We start from the raw sequence: 22,436 nt of genomic DNA, 5'->3' as shown, positions 1-22,436 counted from the left end.
AGTAAGTTTGAGAAATATAGCACACTATATATTCTTAGAGATTGACAGTGTACATTCACCTAGGACAGAGCACCTATTTAATTCAGCACTGCTCCTAAACTTTTAAAATCACAGAACATTTTTTTTTTTTGCCAAGAGTTCTTGGGAAATCCTACTCTAAGGTAAATTGGTCAAAATTAGGTTGATCAACAAAACATTTGATTCCAGTGACAACTTGATATTCTCTAGTTACAGTACCTCATGGTGGGTTAAGAACCTTTGGACTAGCAGAATTATTACTGCCATTGTGAGTTTTCTGGTGTCCTTGATATTTGCTTTGGGGTCCAGAAAAGAAAGATTTTTTTAAAATAATGTTTTGACACATTGAAATGTTACGCAGCTTTCCTTAAGCTGTAAGCCCATTTATAAATCTAGAAAATTCTAAGAGAACTTTTATAATATGGTTAATTAAATTCCCTTAAACATTTTAAATCATACTTATACATTTAGTAGTCTGTATTTCATCAACCTAAAAAGAAACTCACAGAAACAAGTGCTATATAATAAATAAATTAATTTGTAAATATCAGAGAATTATAGTTTGGGGTACACAAGCTTAGCAGTCCACAGGTATATCCAAGGGGTTGGCATGGGGGGTGGGGAGAGGTCTTTTAAAGATAAAGAAGTCTGTGGAAACTGTTTTAAATCCAAAGGTTACAGGAGTCTATTACAGGAATTGATGTTAGCTTAGTGGCTGAGATAGCCATTGCCAAACGTGTGTCCTTATACCAGCACTTTATCTGGAAACCTGGAATCATTCTTTTGTACTGGCAACTTTCATAATTTCCTTTAAGAACTTTGTCTAATTACTAAGAAAAAGTCTTCCCAAATACTTAAATATGTTTTTCAAATCTAATAAACTTAGAAGTATATATAGTGAGACTTAGGTACTTATAAATGTTCACTACCCAGGCTTGGTTTTGTTTGTTTTTTTTTGCAGAGCTGGGGTTTGAACTCAGGCCCCTGTACTTTCTAGGCATGTGCTCTACCACTTGAGCCACATTCCCAGCCAAAGGAAGAAATTTTTTTTTTTTTTTTGCAGTACTGGGGTTTGAACTCAGGGCCTCACACTTGCTAGACTTCCTAGACAGGCACACTACCACTTGAGCCACTCCTCCAGCTGTAAATATTCTGATACTGTTTATAAACTTGGTTGTCAACTTAAAAATTACAGATCTACTTCATTTAATTCTCCAGAGCATATTCTGTTATTATTTTTAAAAAGCCAAATTCTCTTATACTTTAAAAGTTCTCAAATACCAAATATGCACAGATTATTGCCAAATTTACTATGAAAATAGTAATCTGTGGGTTTGATTTGTATCCCTGTTTAATTCTCCCTAGGTTTAAAAACACTATTTCTATACCTAATTCTAAATTTTCCTGAGTTTCACAAAGGAAACAGTTTTCCCAAATAATTTGGGGTACCTTCCATGAAAATTTTGGGGTTTCTTTTTTAGTTTATTGATACTACATATCAACCAGAAATTTGTCTGATCTTTTCCAGAGCTGTAGGTTCTCAGGGTCGTTTTCGTTAAGATGAGGAGGGACAAGTAAAACTCTCTGTAATAATTACCTGACTTGAAAGATCTCTAAGGGCCTGGCTTCCAAATGGGATGATCTCTCAGCTCATGTCCTTTAGATTCAAGTCATGCAGGTTATTGTCTAGATTTTTTCTTTTCTTTTCTTTTCTTTTCCACTGTGCAACCCACTTCAGTGCCAGCAGCCCACAGGCAGAGGCCAGGCAGTGGTTCTGAGCTACAGTTTGCTCTGGCATGTGACATTATGAGAGGCACAGGGGGTAGATTTTTCTTTTCTTAATTAAAATCTGCTACCCTCACTTAAATTTGTGGATAACTTCCAAAATTTACATTTAAATTTCTCTCTTAATTAGGTAAATATAAATCTATTCTCTTAAGGTTTCATCTGATTTATAACGACATCCCAAAAGACATGCAAATCAAAACTACAAAGGTTTTTAAAGTGCTCCTTCTAGGTCTTGGCACAGTTAACACAATATTTATTGTATTCAATGAATGAATGAATGAATGAGAGCATGACTTAAATTTTGTTCCTTTCATATCAAGAACATTAAATGCACTAAAACATTGAATTACCAATTAAATATATGCTATCAAATCTGGAAGTTATTCTTCTGTTAGCATTACCTACACCATCTTTGAGCATTTTCTGTTCTTCCATATTCTTCATAAAATTTGGCTTATGTGAGTTAAGCCAACCATGGTGATGATCACTGGATTCTCCTAATATCTGTTTTTCATATATTCACTAGCATATTAAAAATTGGATGTTCACTTGACTTTTAGAAATATTGTCCCTGCATAATTAGAAAAACCCACTTAACAACTTAAGAGCATTAGCCTGGAAATGTAACTCAGGTAGAGTGCTTCCCAAGCATGCACAAGGCCCTGGGTTCAATCCCCAGTACCACAAAACAAAACAAAAAACCTAAGATTGTATATTATTATTCAGTTCAAAAAAATAGAGGACATAGGCCTTATTAGCTCATTTACTATTGATATTCACAAGTAAGAGCAGCAAGGCTTACAAATTGCTTTGTTAACCCACCTGCCCATACACAGTAGAACCTGTGATCTGAGCAGGTTGAGTGCCATTTGTTCAGCCAAGGATTCCTGTTCATGTTGGATAGATAGACAGACAGATAATGATACAAATTCTCCTTTCTCTATACCTCTGTCTCTATCCCTGTTACTAATGCTTACATCTACTTGCAGTAAGTTGCTAGGAGGTGGAATTGAAAGCATGGCAATCACAGAAGCTTTTGGAGGTAGGTAGAACCTCAATGCTTTTATGTAAAATTATATGTGTGTGTGTGTGTGTGTGTGTGTGTATGTATATATATATAACTAAAACAGTCATAAATCAGTTACTGTTGTTGGAATTTAAAATGAAAGCTTAGTTTTTTAGACTACAGGATCATTCTGAGTGGCAATGAAAATACATACTAACATTAACAGTTCTTTATTTGGTGGGACTGGTGTTTGAACATGGCTTCAGGCTTGCAAAGTAACCACTCTTCCACTTCAGCCATGCCTCCAGTCCATTTTGCTCTGGTTATTTTAAAGATGGGGTCTTAAGAACTATTTGCCCAGGCTGGCCTTGAACCTTGATTCTCCCAGTCTCAGCCTCCCAAGTAGCTAGGGTTATAGTCATGAGCCACCAGTGCCCTGCAACAAATAGTTCTTTTTGACCTTTTTCACCCTTTTATCTGATTACTATAGAAAAAAAATTTGTGCTCTTATTCCTTTAAAAGGTAGTTGAATAATGAGGTTGATCTTATGTCTTGACAATGCATATTCCATGAACATAGAGATTTGAATCTCTCTTCCCTTATATTATGTCTTCCATATATTTAAAACAATTCATACATAGCTATATTACATACCACATCTGAAAATTCAGTATTTTTAGTCCTTGGGGAACTAAAAATCTGATTTGTGGTTATTGATTCAGTTGACTTTGGGAACTAAACCTGCTTTTCATCATTTCTGTTGACTCGGTCCTGGTGGCTTATCTCCTTGTATATTTACTTTTTTTGTGCGTTTACTGCTTAATTTTTTAAAATTCATTTATTCATATGTGCATACATTGTTTGGGCCATTTCTCCCCCATGCCCCTGCCCCCTCCCTCTCCCCTCCCACCGCCTCGCTTCCAGGCAGAATCTGTTCTGCCCTTTTCTCCAGTTTTGTTGAAGAGTAGACATAAGCAATAATAAAAAAGACAGCATTTTTGCTAAGTTGAGATAAGGATAGCTATACAGAGAGATTCCTAGCATTGCTTCCATGCCCAAGTGTATTACAACCCAAATTGATTCATCTCTACCTGACCTCTTCACTACTTCCCGGTCACCTTCCCATATTGATCTCTGTCATTTTAAGGTTACTGTATCAGCTCCTCTACTGCTTAATTTTAATATACAAAAGTACAGTGGAACTGGGTGCCAGTGATTCATGCCTGTAAATCCTGGCTACTCAGGAGGCAGAGATCAGGAGGATCATAGTTCGAAGCCAGCCTGGGCAAATAGTTTGTGAGACCCTATCTCAAAAAAACCCAATACAGAAAAGGGCTGGTGGAGTGGTTCAAGATGTAGGCCCTGAATTCAAACCCTAGTACCACAAAAAAAAAAAAAAAAAAGATGAGTAGGGAAGTTTTACTATGAAGAGAATTTGCTTCTGCTGGTAACTAAGAGATGCTGCCAGTTTGAGATTTCTTCAGCTACCCCTTGAGGATTCCAGGTCAATGGGGGAACCCCAGCCTGTCCTTCCCCTGTGATGGAGGTCTTTACTTTCATTTATGTGAGAATTCCTATGGAAAACTTGTTATAAATTAATTTTCATCTAAAGGACAGTTCTGTGAAAAAAAAAAACCCTTAATGTTTTTTTCACTATTAGTATTCATACATACAGAGCTCATTTGTAATACAAGAGTTACTGCTACACATATACTAAATTTCAAACTTAGAAGATTAGCAGGGCCCCTGTGTTAGGATGACATGCAAATTCATGAAGTGTTGCATATTTTTTTAAATTGAAAAAAAAAAAAGAGGTACTTTAGGAGTGAGATTTGATAGTTGAAAAACAGTAATTCTGAGGCTTTTTTTTTTTTTCAGTACTGGGGTTTGAACTCAGGTCCTCGTGCTTGCGAGGCAAGGCTCTACCACTTGAATCATGACCCTAGTCCCTAGCCCCTGAAGCTATTTTTTAAATGAAAGTATCTAAACACTACCTATAAATCGGTTTTTTTAAATTACCTTTTCTGTATTTTACAGAATTTCGTACTGGAAAAACTCAGCTCTCTCACACCCTCTGTGGTAAGGACACATGATAACAATAATGTAACAGTAATAATCATAACTTTCACTTAGTCAACATCTGCTCTCTACCTGGCACTTTTACATAATCTCATGTAATCTGAACAAACTTGCAAGGAAAATAAAGTTCAGAGAAGCTAAGTAAACAATGCCTGTGGTTGTTTAGATACTAGAGCTAGTTTTTGAATGTGTGATATTCAAGATGCTGTTATGAACACCTGAGACAAGGTTAAGTGGATTATGAGTGCATAGGTACAAGGGCTATCCACTCTCATAATTTTCCCACTCCATCTTTTCTTTATCTTTTTTTTTACAAGAATCACACAAAATCTACTTAATCTGGATTAAAGTTGGCCCTGAGAGAGACAATTTTTTTCTAAATTAAAACAAATTTTTCTAAAGCAGAATGAGCAAAGATCTCTTTTTTCACACTTCTTTTACTTATGTAGCAGGAGCATAGCAAAGTAGTTAAATGGAGCTTCTGGAATCAGAATGCCTCAGTCTTGGTTCTACCATAAGTAGCTGTGTGATCTTGGGCAACTTAGTTAACCCCTCTAATTTTATCAGTAATGTAGAAATAGTGACAGTGCCACATCTTGGGATTGTTTTGAACAGTAAATGAAATAATAAAGGTACCTGGTACAAAGTAACTCCTTAGTGTTAAGTTCTACACTTTTAAATTTTTGACATGCATTAATGAAAGGATAACTTAAGTTATCTAACATAAATTATTTGTGATTATTTCTTTAAAATTAGTAATATTTAAATTCTGCTTCCATTTCTTTGGGAGAGCTGAGTTTCACACAGATCTCCCATTATTTCTGTCCTGGCAAAACACTTATTATTTCACCATTGGTTAATAAGATGACAATACAGCATGTTGTTTAGAAATTAAAGGATCATTATTCTTTGCTAAGTTTATTAAAGAGTTGCAATAAGAATAAATTAAAGGTTTATTTATTCATTTGTATAATGTTTATTCACTGCTATTAATATTAATTTTAATTGCTCCCTAGTGACAGCTCAACTTCCAGGAACAGGTGGCTACTCGGGAGGAAAGATTATCTTCATTGATACAGAAAATACTTTGTAACCCTTTTATTTAAATAAGTTGCTAACATAGTGTGATATAGTAGTGGTACAACAAAAGAATTTGTTTGAAATACATCATTTTTATAATCTCATAAACCAGCAATAATGAGAATAACCAAGGAGAAAACAATTAGGATGAAGTTCTCAAATCACTTCTTATTTAATAAGGTTTTACTTCTCCACATGGGCTTGGGCTTAGTATGAAATGAACAAAATACATACTTTTTTTCTTTTTTTGGTGGTAGTACTGGGGTTTGAACTCAGGGCTGCGCCTTGCCCTTGCTAGGCAGATGTTCTACCACTTGAGCTGCACTCCCAGTTTTATATTTTTAATCCTCTTTGCTTAAAGATTTTGCTTATCTATAGAAGCTCATTGACTCAGTCAACCTCATGGCTTTAAATAACATGAAAGGCATGAAGAGAGAGAAAGCACAGAAGGAGAAAGGATAGACGCTGTTTAGGTCTCAAATAAAATTCCAGTTTGATTGAAGTGTGAGGTATCCAGAATACAAGACTGGAAAGGTGATTTAAGTCTTAGCCATGAAGTTGCTTTGAAACCAGGTGATGAATGTCAATTGGATAGCTTTACAAAAATCTGGGCAAATAATGAGAACTCGACCTAGGTTGGAAGCAGTAGGAATAAAAAGGATAAAGGAACATTAGAGAGGAAAATTAATAGGACTTAATGACTGTATTTGTGGACAAAGGAAAGAGAGGTTTGAGAAACCACTTGGTTTTTATGTGTATGCTGAGAGCATAATAATGGAACTGAGGAGATCGTGTTTCAGGGGAAAGGAATGTTTCATTTTAAGGTGTTTAACATAAGGCATAGAAGTTACACAGATGGTAACTAGAAATGTTGAGAAAGGAGTAGAGCCAGAGATACGATGAATTGACCAGCAGGGGGGAGAAAACTTACAAGAGGGTAGAAAACTGAGAATATGTATTATTTTATGATTTATGTCCTCCATAATGCTTTGCATTAATAATTGCTTAAAATGGTAAGCAGTTGCATATAGCAATTGGTAAATGTTTATAGATTGATTTGAATTTCCCTTTTTTAGGTGTAATCTCAACTTTACACCCCAGTTCAGTATCCAGATTTTATAGAAACTAACATGAAAAATGTTTTTATTGTCTCTTCCAATTCCTATTTTCTTTGACCTGTCCATCAAAAATATCTACTAGATATATTCAATATCAATGGACTATTTTAGTGGCTATTAAGGTTTGAATATGAAATGACCCCCACAGGCTTATGTGTTGAACACTTGGTCCCCAGCTGGTAGCTGTTTGGGAAGGTTCTAGAAACTAGGAGGTGGAGCCTAGCTGGAGAGAGTAGCTCATTGGGGTGTGTGCCTTTGAAGATTATACCTGATCTTTTTCTCCCCCCTGTGCTTCCTGTCTGCCATGAGGTAAATAACCTCCTCTTCCAAACATTCCCACCAGGATGTTCTGCCTAATCACAGGGGACTAAGCAGCCATACATTGAACTCTCTGAAACCATGAGGGAAAAGAAATTCTTCCTGCTTTAAGTTGTTCTCGCAGATATTTTGGTCACAGCTGTGTAAACATAAACATAATTAACACAGTAGCTATCACTAAAAGCTCTAAAGTCAAGAGTGCATTAGAATATAGATGGCTGGGAAATTCTAAAGACAAATCAACATTTATTAAACTATATGTGTCACAAATAAGTTTATAAGGGCTAGAGATGTAGCTCAGTGGTAGAGTGCTTGCCTCAAATGGGCAAGGCCCTAAGTTCAGACCCTAGAACCTGTCTGGAGGTGTGACTCAAGAAGTAGAACACCTTCATAGCAAGTGAAGCCAAGTTCAAACCACAGTACCAAAAAAAACCCCAACAGTACCACCAAAAAATAAAAGTTATAGTGTTATGTAAACAGAATAAACAAAAGCAAAGTGAGACCAAAGATATGCATTTTATTTTACTTCATTTCACTTTAGACATATTATTAGGATCATCAAAGAATAAAATGTTTATTGCCACTTTATAGCTTATAGATATTAGTGATTATAAGTATCTTCAATAGCATCTTTGCAGGTATACCGAATTTGCCTTCCTACAAATTTATCAATTTAAAAAGCTTCCTTTAGAAGAAGGTAGATTTTAAATACTATATAAGCCAAAAACTCTGGGTTTGATCATTTCCTTCTGGACCTTTAAGGTTACCTTTTTGATCCTTTAGTTTATGTGGTTAAATTTATCATTTGTTTGTAACACATGATTAACTATATATTAAACTATTTTACTTTAAAAAGATGAAGAGTCACTTCATTTTGAAGTGACTTCAATTATAATTCCATGATATTGCTGTTCTAGAATAGATCTATTTTTATAGAACTGAGAACAAAAGAGACTCACAAACCCTAGTTCTAGTTTTTCTATTTTAACTGTTTTGCTACATAATCCCAAATCATTTGCCTAATCTATTTGTCAGTGTCCTCATCTGTACAATATAATACAGGCCATAACAATTAGCTACGAAGCTTATTGTAAAGATTTGATAATTTAATATTTAAAGTCATTACTTCCTCATCATTTCTGTAATTTAATGTAAATAGAATTTACAAAAATTAAAATCTGGTCAGACTTTAAGTGATTACTAGCATCTTCTGTATACTGTTTTGCCTCTTTGTTACTTAGTTAAGGTATACTTTGTAGTAGTAGTTGAAATCTTTTTTTTTTTAATTGATTTATTGGATCCTTAATCTTGGCATACTCCAGCCGTCCAGATCGCCTTCGAGACATTGCTGATCGATTCAATGTAGACCATGATGCAGTACTGGACAATGTACTTTATGCACGTGCATATACTAGTAAGAGCCCCATGCAGTTGGGTGCTTGGGTTATTGTAAAGTTGCCAGCACTGATTTATTTGAGAGATAACAACATTTTTATTTTTTTGTTTTATTTTACTTTTTTCCAAATTGGTCTAAAATTTTAAGTTAAGTTCTTAAGTACTATAGTGTCTTCAAATTAATTTCTTATTCTTAGTCTTTGAAATGCAGAGTAATGTTCTTCTTCCACCCCCTTACTCTTCTGTGGTGCTGAGGGTTGAACCCAAGTGCACACTAGTTATGCGCTCTACCACTGAAGGATACCTCTAACCCCCAGAGCAACATTCTTTTGAGGAAAGGTAGCACCTGCTTTGTATGCTTGAGTCCAGCTCAGGCATGAACTGATACCCTATCTCAAAAAATGACCAATGCTGCTGGTGGAATGGCTTCAGTGGTAGAGCACCTGCATAGCAAGCCTAGCAAGCATGAGGCCCTGAGTTCAAGCCACAGTACCACCAATAAAAAAAAAAAAGACCAGTGTGAAAAGGGCTTGAGTTGCAACTCAAGCAGTAGTGCATCTTCCTAGTAAGTGCAAGACCTGAGTTCAGACCCCAGTGCTGGGGATGGGAGGAGAAAGAAACCAAAGACTCTTATTTGCCTGACTCCCAAAGATGTGAATAACCTTAGCCTTTGCTTCTAGTTTTTCTAACATTTTCTTACTGCAAATCCCATTAGGTGAACATCAGATGGAGCTACTTGATTATGTAGCAGCAAAGTTCCATGAAGAAGCTGGCATCTTCAAGTTATTGGTATAAGCTTTAAAATATTGCTCACTCAAAGAACTGTTTAGCATATTTTTCTACTAATTCTATTTAAATTGACTTCTTCCTTCCATTTCTAAATGCATATTTGTTTTTATATTAATCCTGTTCAGATCATTGATTCAATAATGGCACTTTTTCGAGTGGACTTCAGTGGTCGTGGGGAGTTGGCTGAACGGCAGCAAAAATTGGCCCAGATGTTGTCACGACTCCAAAAAATCTCAGAAGGTAGGTAGATTTATAAAATAAAATGGCACTATCATAATAGCATCTATGATTGTGTTTCTTAGTGTCCTTTGCTGATAACAAAAGAAAAAAAGAAGGTAATATTTAAAAAAAAATAAAGTTACTAACTTAGTAGGTGTGATTGGGAGGATTGCACTTCAAGGCCAGCCTGGCAAATAGTTCATGAGATTCCATCTCCAAAAGAACCAGAGCAAAATGGATTGAAGATGTGACTCAAGTGGTAGAATACCTGCTTTGCGAGTACCTGCTTTACAAGTGCAAAGCCCTGAGTTCAAACCCCAGTCCCACCCAACGAATAAATAAATAAATAATACAGTTACTTCCATGGGACTACAACTCTTTTTTAAGTAAAAATATTGATTCTGATGTAAATAATAACTAAATTAATTTTTATTGTCAAAATAGGAATATGATCTTGTTTATAAATTCATGGTGCAGTATTCCTAAACTCTGATATATTTTTAAATGAAAAAGTTTCAGTATAAAGAGTCACATCATGATAAATGATAAAGTTAATGGAATATCCTTCTCAATACATTCAGCCTTTGGGTTTTTTTTGGTGGGGGGTGACACCGAGGTTTTGAACTCAGGGCTTCACACTTGCTAGGCAGGCACTCTACCGCTTGAGCCACTCCACCAGCCCCTGCATTTTTTTCTATTCTCACTTACTTGCCACTTTTCCTCAATATGTTTCCATTATTTTTCCCATCTACAGTTGCCTTGACAAGATTCCTCCCCAACAGTAGTATGAAAAGCTAAACTCAAAAATCTAAGCAGTGAACTTTTATATTTTTATTGTCCTTCTCTTAGCATCTTAATTTTATTTCTTGATGCAGAATATAATGTGGCTGTTTTTGTGACCAATCAAATGACTGCCGATCCAGGAGCAACTATGACGTAAGCCCAGTATTCTTTTTTTGTATTTCACAGAGGTAAATATCCAGAGGGTTAGAATGTAGAACAAAATAATTTCAAAATAATCAGCTTTTAGCTGAGCATGATGGTGCACACCTCTAACCCCAACACTTGGGAGGCTGAGGCAAGAGATTTGAGGCCAACCTGAGCTACATGGTATGACCCTGTCTCAGAATACCAATAAAATAATAATAGTAATAATCAGCCTTGGTGTGGGCACAAATGTATCACAAATCACTTTAATGTACAGTGTATATTACTTTCTAATTGTAAATAGCACTCATTTGTTATCCAGAATCTACTTTTCTGTAGTTCTTTACAGAATAAAGCAATGGTTTAATCATTTTCAGTAGTACTAGGGATTCCAGTTTTGTCTAAAATTAAAGGGATATGGGAGGGCAATAATAAAAGATCCTAGACTATCCCAGGCAAATAGTTCACAAGACCCCCCAAAATAACCAGGGAAAAATGGGCTAGAGGTGTACTCAAGCAGTAGAACACCTGGTTTGGAAGCACCTGATTTGAAAATGTGAAGCCCAGTCCCACCAAAAGAAGGAGGAAAAAGAAAAAGATCCACATGCATGAATGCTATCTGTTGCACTGATAAGCTGCTAGCCTAAAAACAAAAAAGTCAGGCTTTCTATCATGATATACACGAGATACTTATAAAAGAAGCCCTAGAGAGAAATCTCCTGCTTGGAGGAACAGAATTTCAGTCCATATGAGGCATATTAAAAATTTGTTGAAGTATTTGTGCACATAAAGAACTACAGTGGCTCTCTTTGAAAGGTGACAGAGAAGAGAAAGGTAAAGAGACCTAAAACAGGATAGGAAAAGCAAACAATTGACAGGAAAATTTGTTGTCACCATCCAAAATGTTGAGCATTATGGGTCTCAGTACACAATAAAATAACGAATTCATGATAATGACTTTTTAAAGATTTTTCTTTCTTTCTTTCTTTTTGACACTATAGGGGTTTTAAACTTAGGACCTCATATTTGCTAGGCAGGCACTCTATTACTTGAATCACATCCCCAGCCCAATTTTTAAAAGATTTTGAATGCAACTTTTTATTTAGGAAACTCTTTAACCAGAGAATAGTTGCAAGATGAGTACAATGAATACACATACATCATTTACCTAGGTTCATCAATTACTGATTTGTCACAGTTGCACACTCTCTCTCTCTCTCTCTCATGAGTATGTGTGTGTGCTGGTGTGTGTATCCATAAAATCTCTGTCTATCCATACAAACACATATTCATTCATACATATAGAATTTTTTATGTGAACCATTTAGGAGGTGTTTTTTTTTCTTTTCTGATCATTGAGAATTATTTGCAGACACCATGAAACCTCACCTCTTAATACTTCAGCATATCTTTTCTAGGAACAAAAATATTCTCCTATAGAACCACAACAGAATTACTGCATTCAGTAAATTTAACATCAGTATAACAGTACTATCTAATCTGAGTTGTATTCAAGTGTCTGCAATCTTTCTGATAATGTCCTTTACAATTGTTAGGAGGTTTTGTTTTGCTTTCAATTTAGGATCAGTGGAGGACCAGTTTAGTCTCCTTTAATCAGAATACCTCCTCAAATTTTATTAGATTTTTATGACATTAATGTGTTATTGTTGTTGTAATCACATTATAATCGTAATCATTAGGTTTGATGCAAAATAGCAGGCCACATGTTTTGCAATGTTCCTCAGTTTGGAGTTGATTTTTCCCATTATATAAAATGTAAAACACTTTTTTTATTTGATAGTACTGGGATTTGAACTCAGGCCCTTATGCTTGCTAGGTAGGTGCTTTACCACTTGTGCCATGTCCCCAGACCTTTTTGTTTTAGTTATTTTTTGTATAGGGTCTCCATTTATGCTTAGGCTGGCCTGGATTGTGATCCTCCTATTTATGCTTCCTACATCGCTGGAACGACAGGTGTGTTCTACTGTGCCCAGCTTTTATTGGTTGAGATGGGAGCTCAGAGAACTTTTTCTCCAGGCTGACCTCCAACCATGATCCACCTCCTTAGTAGCTAGGATTATTTAAGACACTTTAGAAAAGAAAACTACATATGTGGAATCATAGCCTTCTCAATATAACATGTCAGGAGGCACATGATGGCAATTTGTCCATTATTAGAATATAAGTTTGACCAGGTAATTAAGGTGGTATTAATGGCCGGACACTGGTGGCTCACATCTGTAATCCTAGCTACTTGGGAGGCTGAGATTGGGAGGGATACAGTTTGAGGCTAGCCTAGGCACATCGTTTGAGAGACCCCTATCTCCAAAATAACAGGAGCAAAATAGACTGCAGGTATGGCTCAAGTGGTAGAACACCTGCTTTGTAAGTGCAAAGCCCTGAGTTCAAACCCCAGTCCCACCAAAAAAAAAAAAAAAAGATGGTATTAGTGAGATTTCTTCATTGTAAAAGACAAAAATTCCTTTTGGAAATAATAAGGTAATTTGTGGACTTTAAGACTGTATGAACATCTGGTCCTACAGTAAGCTTTCACTATTTGTTTTAATATTCATTGAAGAGTCTTGCTTAAATTATTGCCTTGATGGTTGCAATACAAGTGATATTACTTTAAAACCAAAGTGGGCCAGACGTGGTGGCTTGTGCCTGTAATCCTACCTATTCAAGAGACCAGCCCAGCAAAAAAGTTAACAAGATCCCATCTCAACAAAAAAGTTCTCTGTGGTGTTATGTATATGTCATCCCAGCTACTCAGGAGGTATAAATAGGTGGATCATAGTCCAGGCTCACATGGGCAAAAAATGCGAGTCCCTGTCTTAAAAATAACTAATGCAGAAAGGACTGGGGGCCTGGCTCAAGTGGTAAAGTGCTTGCCTAGCAAGTGTGAGGCCCTGAGTTCAAACCCCAATACAGTATCACCAAAAAACAAAACAAAACAAAAAACCCACCCAAAACAATACATTATGAAGTAGGTAAAATGAGTCATGTGTTGTGGGTATGTGCATATGTGTGTATACTAGAAGATACTTGATACAGTAATAGAAATTCTGTAAAGTGTGCGAAATTGAATGTGTCTCTCTTTAGGCATTTTCTAAACTTACTCTAATAGTATTGCTGCATCTTCTGCAGTTTGGTTTATCTTTCACTTTTCTAATACCTTTTATGAGCATTTTTTACTTAATGACAGGAGATTCCAATGTGAAAAAATATCAACTACCAATTTTTTGTTTGTTTTCAAATGGGGGTTTAAACTTAGAAGTTTGCACTTGCAAAGAAGGCACTCTCCTGCTTGAGCCACACCTGTAGTCCATTTTGCTCTGGTTATTTTGGAGATGGGGTTCTCTCAAACTATTTTCCTGGGCTGTCCTTGAACTTCAATCCTCTTGGTGTCTGCCTCCCAAGTAGCTAGGATGACAGGTGTGAGCCACCGGCACATGGCCCACACAAATGGTATTAAGCAAGTTAAAAACATTGAGGAAGGGGACTAATGTTATAGCTCAGTGGTAGGGTATGTGCTTATTCAATCCCTAGCATTAAAAAAATTTTTTTGAGGGAGAGAAAAATTCTTTAAATCAAATATTTTACAGAAATTCTATGTAATGAGATTCTGGGAATTCACTAGTGAACAAAAGAGACAAAAATCTTTGCCTCCAAACAGAAGAAATATAAGTGGTATCCATTTAGCCATTAAACTCAACATTTTAAAGTCTTGGTATAGTGCACATTATCTGTAGTGTAATCCTTGAGTGCTTAAGGCAATCTTCTGTCTTATGGGATCTTTCATACACAGGACATGAAGTACTTCACAAAGAGAATAATTTTAAACTGAAGAGGAATGGAAGATTTTCAAAGCTTGCTTTAAAAAGAGAAAATGACTCATTGGCTTAGAGGGAGGAAGTGGGTTGCATTCAAATAAAACAGTACAAGTTAAAGAGCAATGTTCTTTCTTCAGGTGTGGGGAGGGAACATCAAAGAGACCAAAACTGTCACTCTGGAGTTACAAGGCAAAATAAATCAGTGGAAATTAGATCAGATAGGGGGTTCTTTTTCTTATATTTGTAGAAAGTTTCAAGAAGAGTAAAACCATTTTGAATTTACTCCCATAAGACAATGAAAGGAGAAATAGAGAGGTGACAGAAAGAAAATAATTGGAGAGTCAGAAAGAGGAGGAGATTTATAAAGAAGAGAGCTAAGTAGAGAGCCAGAGAAGATAACAAAGACTTGTATTTTTACTGAGTAAGTCTGCAGTAAAACATCTCTTCCACCTAGCCAAGTTGTAAGGAAACAAGGTTCACTATAATTAGTATGTTCTAAAGTATATTAAATTATAATAGTACAGATTAAATACATGTCTTCATGTAAAGCACAGAAATTACTACATCTAAAGAAAAAAAATAAGGACAATTTCAAACTAAAGGAATTCAAATGCTATTAGAAAACCTCCCATAAAGAAAATATCTTTGTTTCTCTGTGTTGAGGAACTCCAAGCTGCAGCTTGCCCAGGCCTGTCAGAGAAATACCACTATAATTGGTATGAGTCCTCAAGTACACTGACAATAATTGAGGCTTATATCCCATGCATTATACTTGATGGCACATCGTATTAAAAAGGAACAAAATTATAGAGGCGAGAGCAGCCGTATGATACAGCAGAGCAGCAACTCCTAGACGAGGCTACAGATACAGACTTTAGGACTGGAAGGATCCAGAAGGATCTAGAAGCCTAGAGATAACAAGTCAAAGCATCAGCCTGGGAAACTGCACACCAGGGCAAATAATGCTCTGAGCAATAAATAAGATCATGAGGATGTCATCTTAGAACATTTGCAGTCTTACAAATGTACAATTTATTCTCTAAGGATATCTCCTAATGACTTAACATCATTAGCATAAATTAGGAGGCAGTATGCTTAGAGGAAAAAAAGCAATAAACCAGGGCCACTAGTATGATGACTTTCTGCAACACATTTAGACTTTTTGAACCTCATTCCCTTCTATCCAAAATTAACAGACATACATTTATTGATGTGCGGGTGTTTTTATGCATCATCTTATGTAACTGTCACTAACCCTGATGTAACTTAGCCTCCTCTGGCCTCCCTGAACTTTCTATGAAGCTAATCTCAACATGTGATTGCATCCTCACCACCCCATCCCACCCTGAAACAGAATTCCATCTTCAAAATGTTGAAGAAAACTATAGATTTTTTGCATATTTTGGGAGCACACGGAAGGAAAGCATTACTTAATAAAACTTCTTAAATATACTTTTTAAAAGAAACTATCCATTCTCTTTCCCAGAAATTCTTCTCTTTTGGCAGCACTCTTTTCTCCCCACGTTCTCCTAATCTCAGAGCCTCACCCTCATTCTAGTTTATTCAGCCCTTCTCTCCTCAATAGACCCCTCTCAAAAATCCCATCTATAGGTTTGTCCCTCACAAGGCAGAAGTACCAGGTGTTCCTGTTGCCCCTCAGGCTTGCCTTTTCCAATACCTCATAGGGTCCACACTCCAACCAGAACTTGAGATGGGTAATTTATAGAGGTGGGAATGGAGGCTCAGAGTACTCACTACTTGCCCAGTCACACAATTAAAAAACAGGGAAGTCAAGATTTGGATTTATGTATCTTCTACTTCAAAGTTGATGCTCCTTTAGTCTCACTGCCCCATTCTGTCCCAATCCAATAACTATACTTCATGATCCCAGCATCCTAATTCAAAGTTGAGAGGCCAGGCTATTTGGGTCCTACCCACAATGATACAGTATACATATCCTTTTCAACCAGAGTAGGAGAAATGAATAATAATTTCTCTCAGTCCTTCTTTAGTCCTAATATCCACCCCCATCTCTTTCTCCTCCTCACTATTCTCCCCAGTTTCCTGAGAAAAGGAGGAAAGAAGGGGAGAAGAAAATGTAAAAAAAGGGAAAATAAGAGAATAGGCTATAAGAGGAATGTGGGTGGCTTTCTGATGCTGTTTTAACTTGGTCAGAAATAGAAGTAAATTAAAGCCCTCTAAAAGGATGCATAGTACTATTACACCTTCTTGTACATCACCTCAAGTCTTAGTAATAACTTCTAGAATAGTCAAGATGTTCAAAAACACTTTAAGAAAACTTTTTTGGTCTACATTTCATTGAAAGATTAACTGTTTAATTAGAATCACTTAAATGATGATAGTTTCCATTTATTAAGGATCTCTTATGTGCCATGATTGCAGTCAGAGTAGAGTTAATGTATATAAATGACCAGGTATAGTTCTTAGCATAGTAGATTCCAAATGAGTTTTATTAAACATTTCTTGAGTGCTTACTTAGGCAGCACATATACTAAAATTAGAACAATACAAAGAAGATTAGCATAGCCCTTGCACAAGGATGACACACAAATTCATGAAGCATTCTATATTTTTTAAAAAGAGGTAAAAAAAATACTTGAGTCCTCACAACAGCCCTAAAAGGTAAGATCTTTTTATTCCCATTTTGCCATGAAAGAAACTGAAGTTCATAAAAGAACTAATTCAGGGTAAATAGATAATAGATATTGGAGTCAGGATTAAGAAATCAGATAAATAATAATCATAATTGTAACCACTGGGCTGTTTTACCTGAATTATTTTATCTTATTCTTACAGCTGTCCTACCAGATAGGTACACTTATTATTCACCATTTAAAACAAAGAAACAGAGACTTAGAATGTTTAAGTAATTTTTCTGAGGTCACATAACAGATAAGCCAGAATTTGAACTCAGGTCTAAATATAAAGCTCATATACCATACAGTACATCAGGGCTATGTATGCCTGAGGAAAGGCTTACATGCTGTCACCTGAGAGGCTTTGCATGGATATAGCTATTACTCTGATGAACTATAGGCATATGCTTTGTAGGCACAGGTCTGGCTGGTCAGCCTATATAAAATCAATCCATCTCTTAGGTCAGACTTATTCAAGCTCATGAGTCAGTGGGAAACCAGAGGACCAGCCTATTGATAACTAAAACTGTGACTACATTTGACCAGTGTGCTCTTTCCCTGTAAGAAGACCTCTATTGGAATCCAATTTTTACTTCATTGATTTATTTTTGTTGTACTGAGGATTGAGTTCAGGGCCTCATGTTTGCTAGGCAAGCGCTCATCATTCCTCAGCCCTTTGCTTTTAGTTTGTTTTTCAGATAGGGTCTCAGGCTAACTTTGCATGAACTGACCTGAAACTGTCATCCTCCTACCTCCACTTTCCGAGTAGCTGTAATTATAGGCATGAAAAACCAAGCCGGGCCCTAGAATCTGGACTTGTTTTTGTTTGTTTGTTTTGATTTGTCAAAGATTTATTTATTTTTTTACCATATCCAATCTTTTACAGTAGATATGGATTTGCTTACAATAAAGCTGATTTTAAGAGCACACAAAAGTTGAGAACAAATGATTAATTCAGCATTCCAGAATGATTAAGAGACACAAAATAGGTCCCATCAATAGAAAACTGACCACCTGATGTGATGATCTGACAGTCAGAGGTTGGAGTCCTCATACTGCAAAAGTAAGGGCTCAGCAATGCAAGATCTAGCAGAGGTGAACAACTTTCCCCCTCAGTCCTGGCAATGAGGGTCCAGCACCATTCTCATTCTTATCCCACTCAATCAAAGGAACTCTGGGAAGGAGGTTGTGATTGCTGGCAAGTCCCCCCCAACTGTACCATGGGCATGAGGAGTTAAAGAGAACTGTTGAGGAGGATTTTCCTGAAGTTATTGCTGACCTTGAAGCATTGTTAAAGACTAATGTCCTCTCCTCCACTGTTGAGGCTGGCTGCTTCTGGAGGTTACTTTGCACTCTTCTTCTCTCTGTTCCGCACTTCATCCCTCCCACATTTGCAGCCAGAATCAACATTCCCCGGGTCCCTGAGGCAATAAGCAGCTGATCTTGAGGAGAGGACTAGAATTCATGGCAAGAAAACACTCACTCACTCGGTCTCATACTGCAAAAGCAAGAACTGCTTAGTATATGAATTGTCCAGTAGAGTTTGTAGATTTATCTTGGTTTCTATTTATTACTTAATAACAATTTGCATAGTTAAGTTGTCTTTATAGACAACCTGCATTCATTTAAACTAAACACATAATATTTATGGAATCCAAAATTTTAATCCATAATTATTTACTGAATAAGGAATCTAGACAAAGGAAAGTAATTAACAATAATGACTTAAAATAATATCTGCAGCATAGTAAAGACTCAATATATAGTTAATATTCATGTATATTAGAAAGGAGGTTCATGACTCTCCTAAACTTGAAAATTTTATGCATTTTGCTGGAGGGAAATCTATATCTTTTATTAAGTTGTGAAAGTATTGATGATCTATAAGAAATGCTAACAGCCATAAATTCTATATCAAATCCTGCCAAAGGAAATAAAATTTCACTTGGCTTGAAATTTTGTCAAGGCTTAGGTGTTATGCTATGTTATAGTCTATTTTGATTAAATATAACCTCTTAGTTTCTGAGTCATTTTTTATAACCCTTTTGTCTCTCTAATGAATGTCTTTCCTACATGTTTTCTTAGCCCTTTCGCAAATCCTATAGTTTACTTCCCTGTATAGTTCATCTTCTTTTAGAGATGATATCCTTAGTGTTCTGGCTGTTTACCTAAATAGACACTATTTCCTCTGGTGCATAGGGTATCACAAGAGTAACAGCAAACAGTAGTCTGCTAAGAAACAAATCATGACTGTTCATCTAGAAGCCCCATCTTGCTCTTGTATAGTTTATCTATAATGACTGGGGGATGGGGAATAACTTCACCTGGGGGAATCTGTCTCTTTTTATATTTGTCTATCTGTTAGAACACCCTTCAAAAGTTCCTTGATTTACAACTTCTTTGAAGATATGTCACAATTCTGTGTCTAGAAAGACCTACATCAGGAACAGTCAAATTGTCTTCATTGTGTTCATTCTACAATATTAATGAGGGATCTTCCACATTATAGGCACTGGTCTTATGAAGAATAGGACTTGAGAGTATAACAGGAGTGAGTCTCATGAATTTAAGATAACAATGAATATACTTTTTTTTCCTTTTACCATGCTAGGGATCAAACCCAGGGACTCACACATGCTAGGCAAGTGCTGTACCACTGAACTGAACCTTGTGGCCTGGAGTATACTTTAATAGAGGATTACAGACTCTGGCAGGGAACCACAGAAAGGCAGGAGATCAGGCAAGGGGTTGTAGAAGGGATGACTCTTGAGGGATAAGTAGGAACTGCATGAGCAAACCCAGTAAGGAAAAAGTCTTTCATTTCAGAGGCAGTAGTATGCAAAGGCATCCAGATGTAAGAAGACTTACTAAAATAAAAAAAATTGAGAGGTAAGGAGGGAAAAATGAGTACAACTGTAGATACATATGGAGGTGGTGTGGTAGCTTTCCATTATTATAACAATTATCTGAGATAATAAATTTTAAAAGAGAAAAGAGTTTTTTGTCTCACAGTTTTAGAAGTTATAGTCCATAATCAGACAGACCCATCATTGCTTTTTGGCCTCTAGTAGGGGTGCCAAATGGCAATGACAGGGAGCACATGGTGGAGCAAAACCACCATCTTTATGGCTGGGAAGCAAAAGAGAGAAAAAGGAAAGAACTGGGATCTAAAAATCTTCTTCAAGGGCATGCCCCGAATGACCTAAAGACCTCCATTCAGCCCCACTTCTTAAAGGTTTCACTGCCTCCCAATAGTGATACTCTGGGAACCAAGAGTACTCCTCCTTTGGGGGACATTTAACATCTAAACTGTAGCAGTGGAGGATACAAGGAAGAGGAAGGTAAAGGAGCTTCTCCTTGAGGACCATTATTTTCTTCATGAAGGAGTAGGCAGTGTCATTCAAAGTGAGGGAACAAGAATGGGGCCTAAGGAGAGGACTTGAAGGTTTGTGGAAGAAGTGAAGCCACCCATGTCATGTAGGAGATTAATTTAATAATACTGAGAGAGCATCTGGCTGGACATGGTGGTTCAGGCCTATAATCCCAGTTTTCAATAGGGTGAGGTAGGAAAATGGAGGCCACCCTAGGTTACATAGTAACACCCTGGTCAGAGAGATGCAGAGAGAGATTAGATAGTAGGTACATAGGTAGTATGTATTTTTGCTTTTGTGAGAAGCAAAAATATAGTTAATAATATATGTTATTATTATATTATTATATAGTTAATAATCTTTCTGTGCATTTAGCTAATCCTAACTATTCCACCTTACCTCCTGTTAATAGAAATTGACATCTGGTCTCAATTTTACTTTTATGTAACTTCTGTGGAAGTGCTAATCTTCCTGCAGTTCGATATTCTCTTTGGAATTTTGTAGATTTCATATCTTAAGTGCAGAAAACATTTTTGAGCACTGACTGTGTAGCTGGTTGCTATAACACTAAGTGCAATGTCCTCTGCTCTTAAGGTGCTTCATTCATAGGAAATAGGAGAGGACTCAGGAGGAATACGAGAAGCGAGTAAATAATAGCACTAAAGGCAGAACGTTAAAAGTGTATTAGAGAAGCACAAATCATTGTTTGCAAGTTAGAGTTCACAGCCCAGTTGAAAATACCATAAGGGCCTCAAGCAATTCATCTCTGTAGAGCTATTCTTGGAATATCATGAAGAACCACCCACAGATAGAGCAATCTGGAAAGTTCAGAGGCACTCCATTGAAAAGAGTGGCATTGATCTGTAAGCACCGTAGAGACAACTCACCTTTATCACTGGTTCATCCAGCTGAAATGGCTTTATTGCTTTACTGTACTGTCCACCTTCTGATTTCTTAACTGTAGTTAGCCTTCACTATCTACCTGCTGCCTTTGTGTGTGTGTGTGTTTGTGGTATTGGAGCTTAAAATCAGGGCCTACACCTTGAGCCATTCCACCAACTCTTTTTTTGTGAAGGATTTTTTTGAGATAGGGTCTTGCAAACTGTTTGCTCAGGCTGGCTTCAAACTGCAATCCTCCCGATCTCTGCCTTCTGAGTAGCTAGGATGACAGGCTTGAGCCACTGGCACCCAGCTCCTGCTGCCTCTTGATAGTGTTTCATTCAAAACTATCTTTTTGTCCCCATGTTTGAATCTTAACCAATCACATACAACCCCAACCAGGGATTTTCTGGTCCTAACCTCTGAACTATTTAATCAAGCAGCAGTTTGTATCAACAGACTCTTTTACTGTAGAACTTCTTATTCCACCAACCTGCAAACTACATATTTAACCTCACATCAGTCAGCTGCATCCTTACTACATCAAGCCACATGGAACAGGCACAATTTGAATTGAAGCTCTTATGCTATATCACAGTTTTTTTCATCAGTTATAGCGTGTTAAGTTTATGCTCAGTTCACTTTATTATTTCTAAGTCTAGGTTTCCTTCTGTACCAATTGTAATGATCATCTTAGGTTTTTATCCTTTACTCTATTAATATGGTACATTTTTGGTTATTCATGTTGAAATAAATAACCCTTGGATTCCTGGGATAAATCCTACATGGTCATACTGTATACTCCTTTTAATATGCTGCTGGATTCAATTTATCAATATTTTGTTGAGGGTTTTTGAAGCTAGGCTTTTCTTTTTGAAGGACTAGCCATTAGGGTTATTAAGAAATGTTCAGTTCTTACCATGTGAGTGATTGTCCCCTCATGAGTTTATGTCTCTCAA

At 36.5% G+C, this 22,436-nt stretch overlaps 1 protein-coding gene, 2 non-coding genes and 1 pseudogene across 10 annotated transcripts in view; 3 read left to right on the top strand and 1 right to left on the bottom strand.

The window, feature by feature from the left end:
* Dmc1 (DNA meiotic recombinase 1) overlaps positions 1-22,436 on the top strand; it is a 39,024-nt gene that overhangs the window by 8,967 nt on the left and 7,621 nt on the right. For 5 of the 8 annotated variants that reach the window (XM_020173335.2, XM_074084497.1, XM_074084495.1 and 2 more), the window contains 7 exons: positions 2,796-2,848; positions 4,850-4,891; positions 5,908-5,980; positions 8,730-8,821; positions 9,518-9,591; positions 9,717-9,831; positions 10,686-10,746. In XM_020173335.2, coding sequence (XP_020028924.2) covers positions 2,796-2,848; positions 4,850-4,891; positions 5,908-5,980; positions 8,730-8,821; positions 9,518-9,591; positions 9,717-9,831; positions 10,686-10,746 — 510 coding nt within the window. Of the gene's footprint in view, positions 1-2,795; positions 2,849-4,849; positions 4,892-5,907; positions 5,981-8,729; positions 8,822-9,517; positions 9,592-9,716; positions 9,832-10,685; positions 10,747-14,545; positions 15,186-22,436 lie in introns of those variants that run through there. The other 3 variants (XM_074084500.1, XM_074084496.1, XM_074084498.1) reach the window with 3 other exon arrangements.
* On the bottom strand, positions 1,737-1,871 carry LOC141410590 (small nucleolar RNA SNORA42/SNORA80 family). Its single transcript, XR_012435430.1, has one exon. It is a non-coding gene; the product is annotated as a small nucleolar RNA SNORA42/SNORA80 family (small nucleolar RNA).
* On the top strand, positions 4,506-4,603 carry LOC141410515 (U6 spliceosomal RNA; annotated as a pseudogene).
* LOC141426014 (U6 spliceosomal RNA) lies at positions 17,059-17,165 on the top strand. The gene has a single exon (XR_012451128.1). It is a non-coding gene; the product is annotated as a U6 spliceosomal RNA (small nuclear RNA).

This window comes from Castor canadensis, chromosome 8 (assembly GCF_047511655.1).
Source record: "Castor canadensis chromosome 8, mCasCan1.hap1v2, whole genome shotgun sequence".
In the NCBI taxonomy this organism is placed as follows: domain Eukaryota; kingdom Metazoa; phylum Chordata; class Mammalia; order Rodentia; family Castoridae; genus Castor; species Castor canadensis.
Note: the sequence above shows the minus strand (reverse complement) of the source record. Positions and strands in the feature narration are given on the sequence as shown.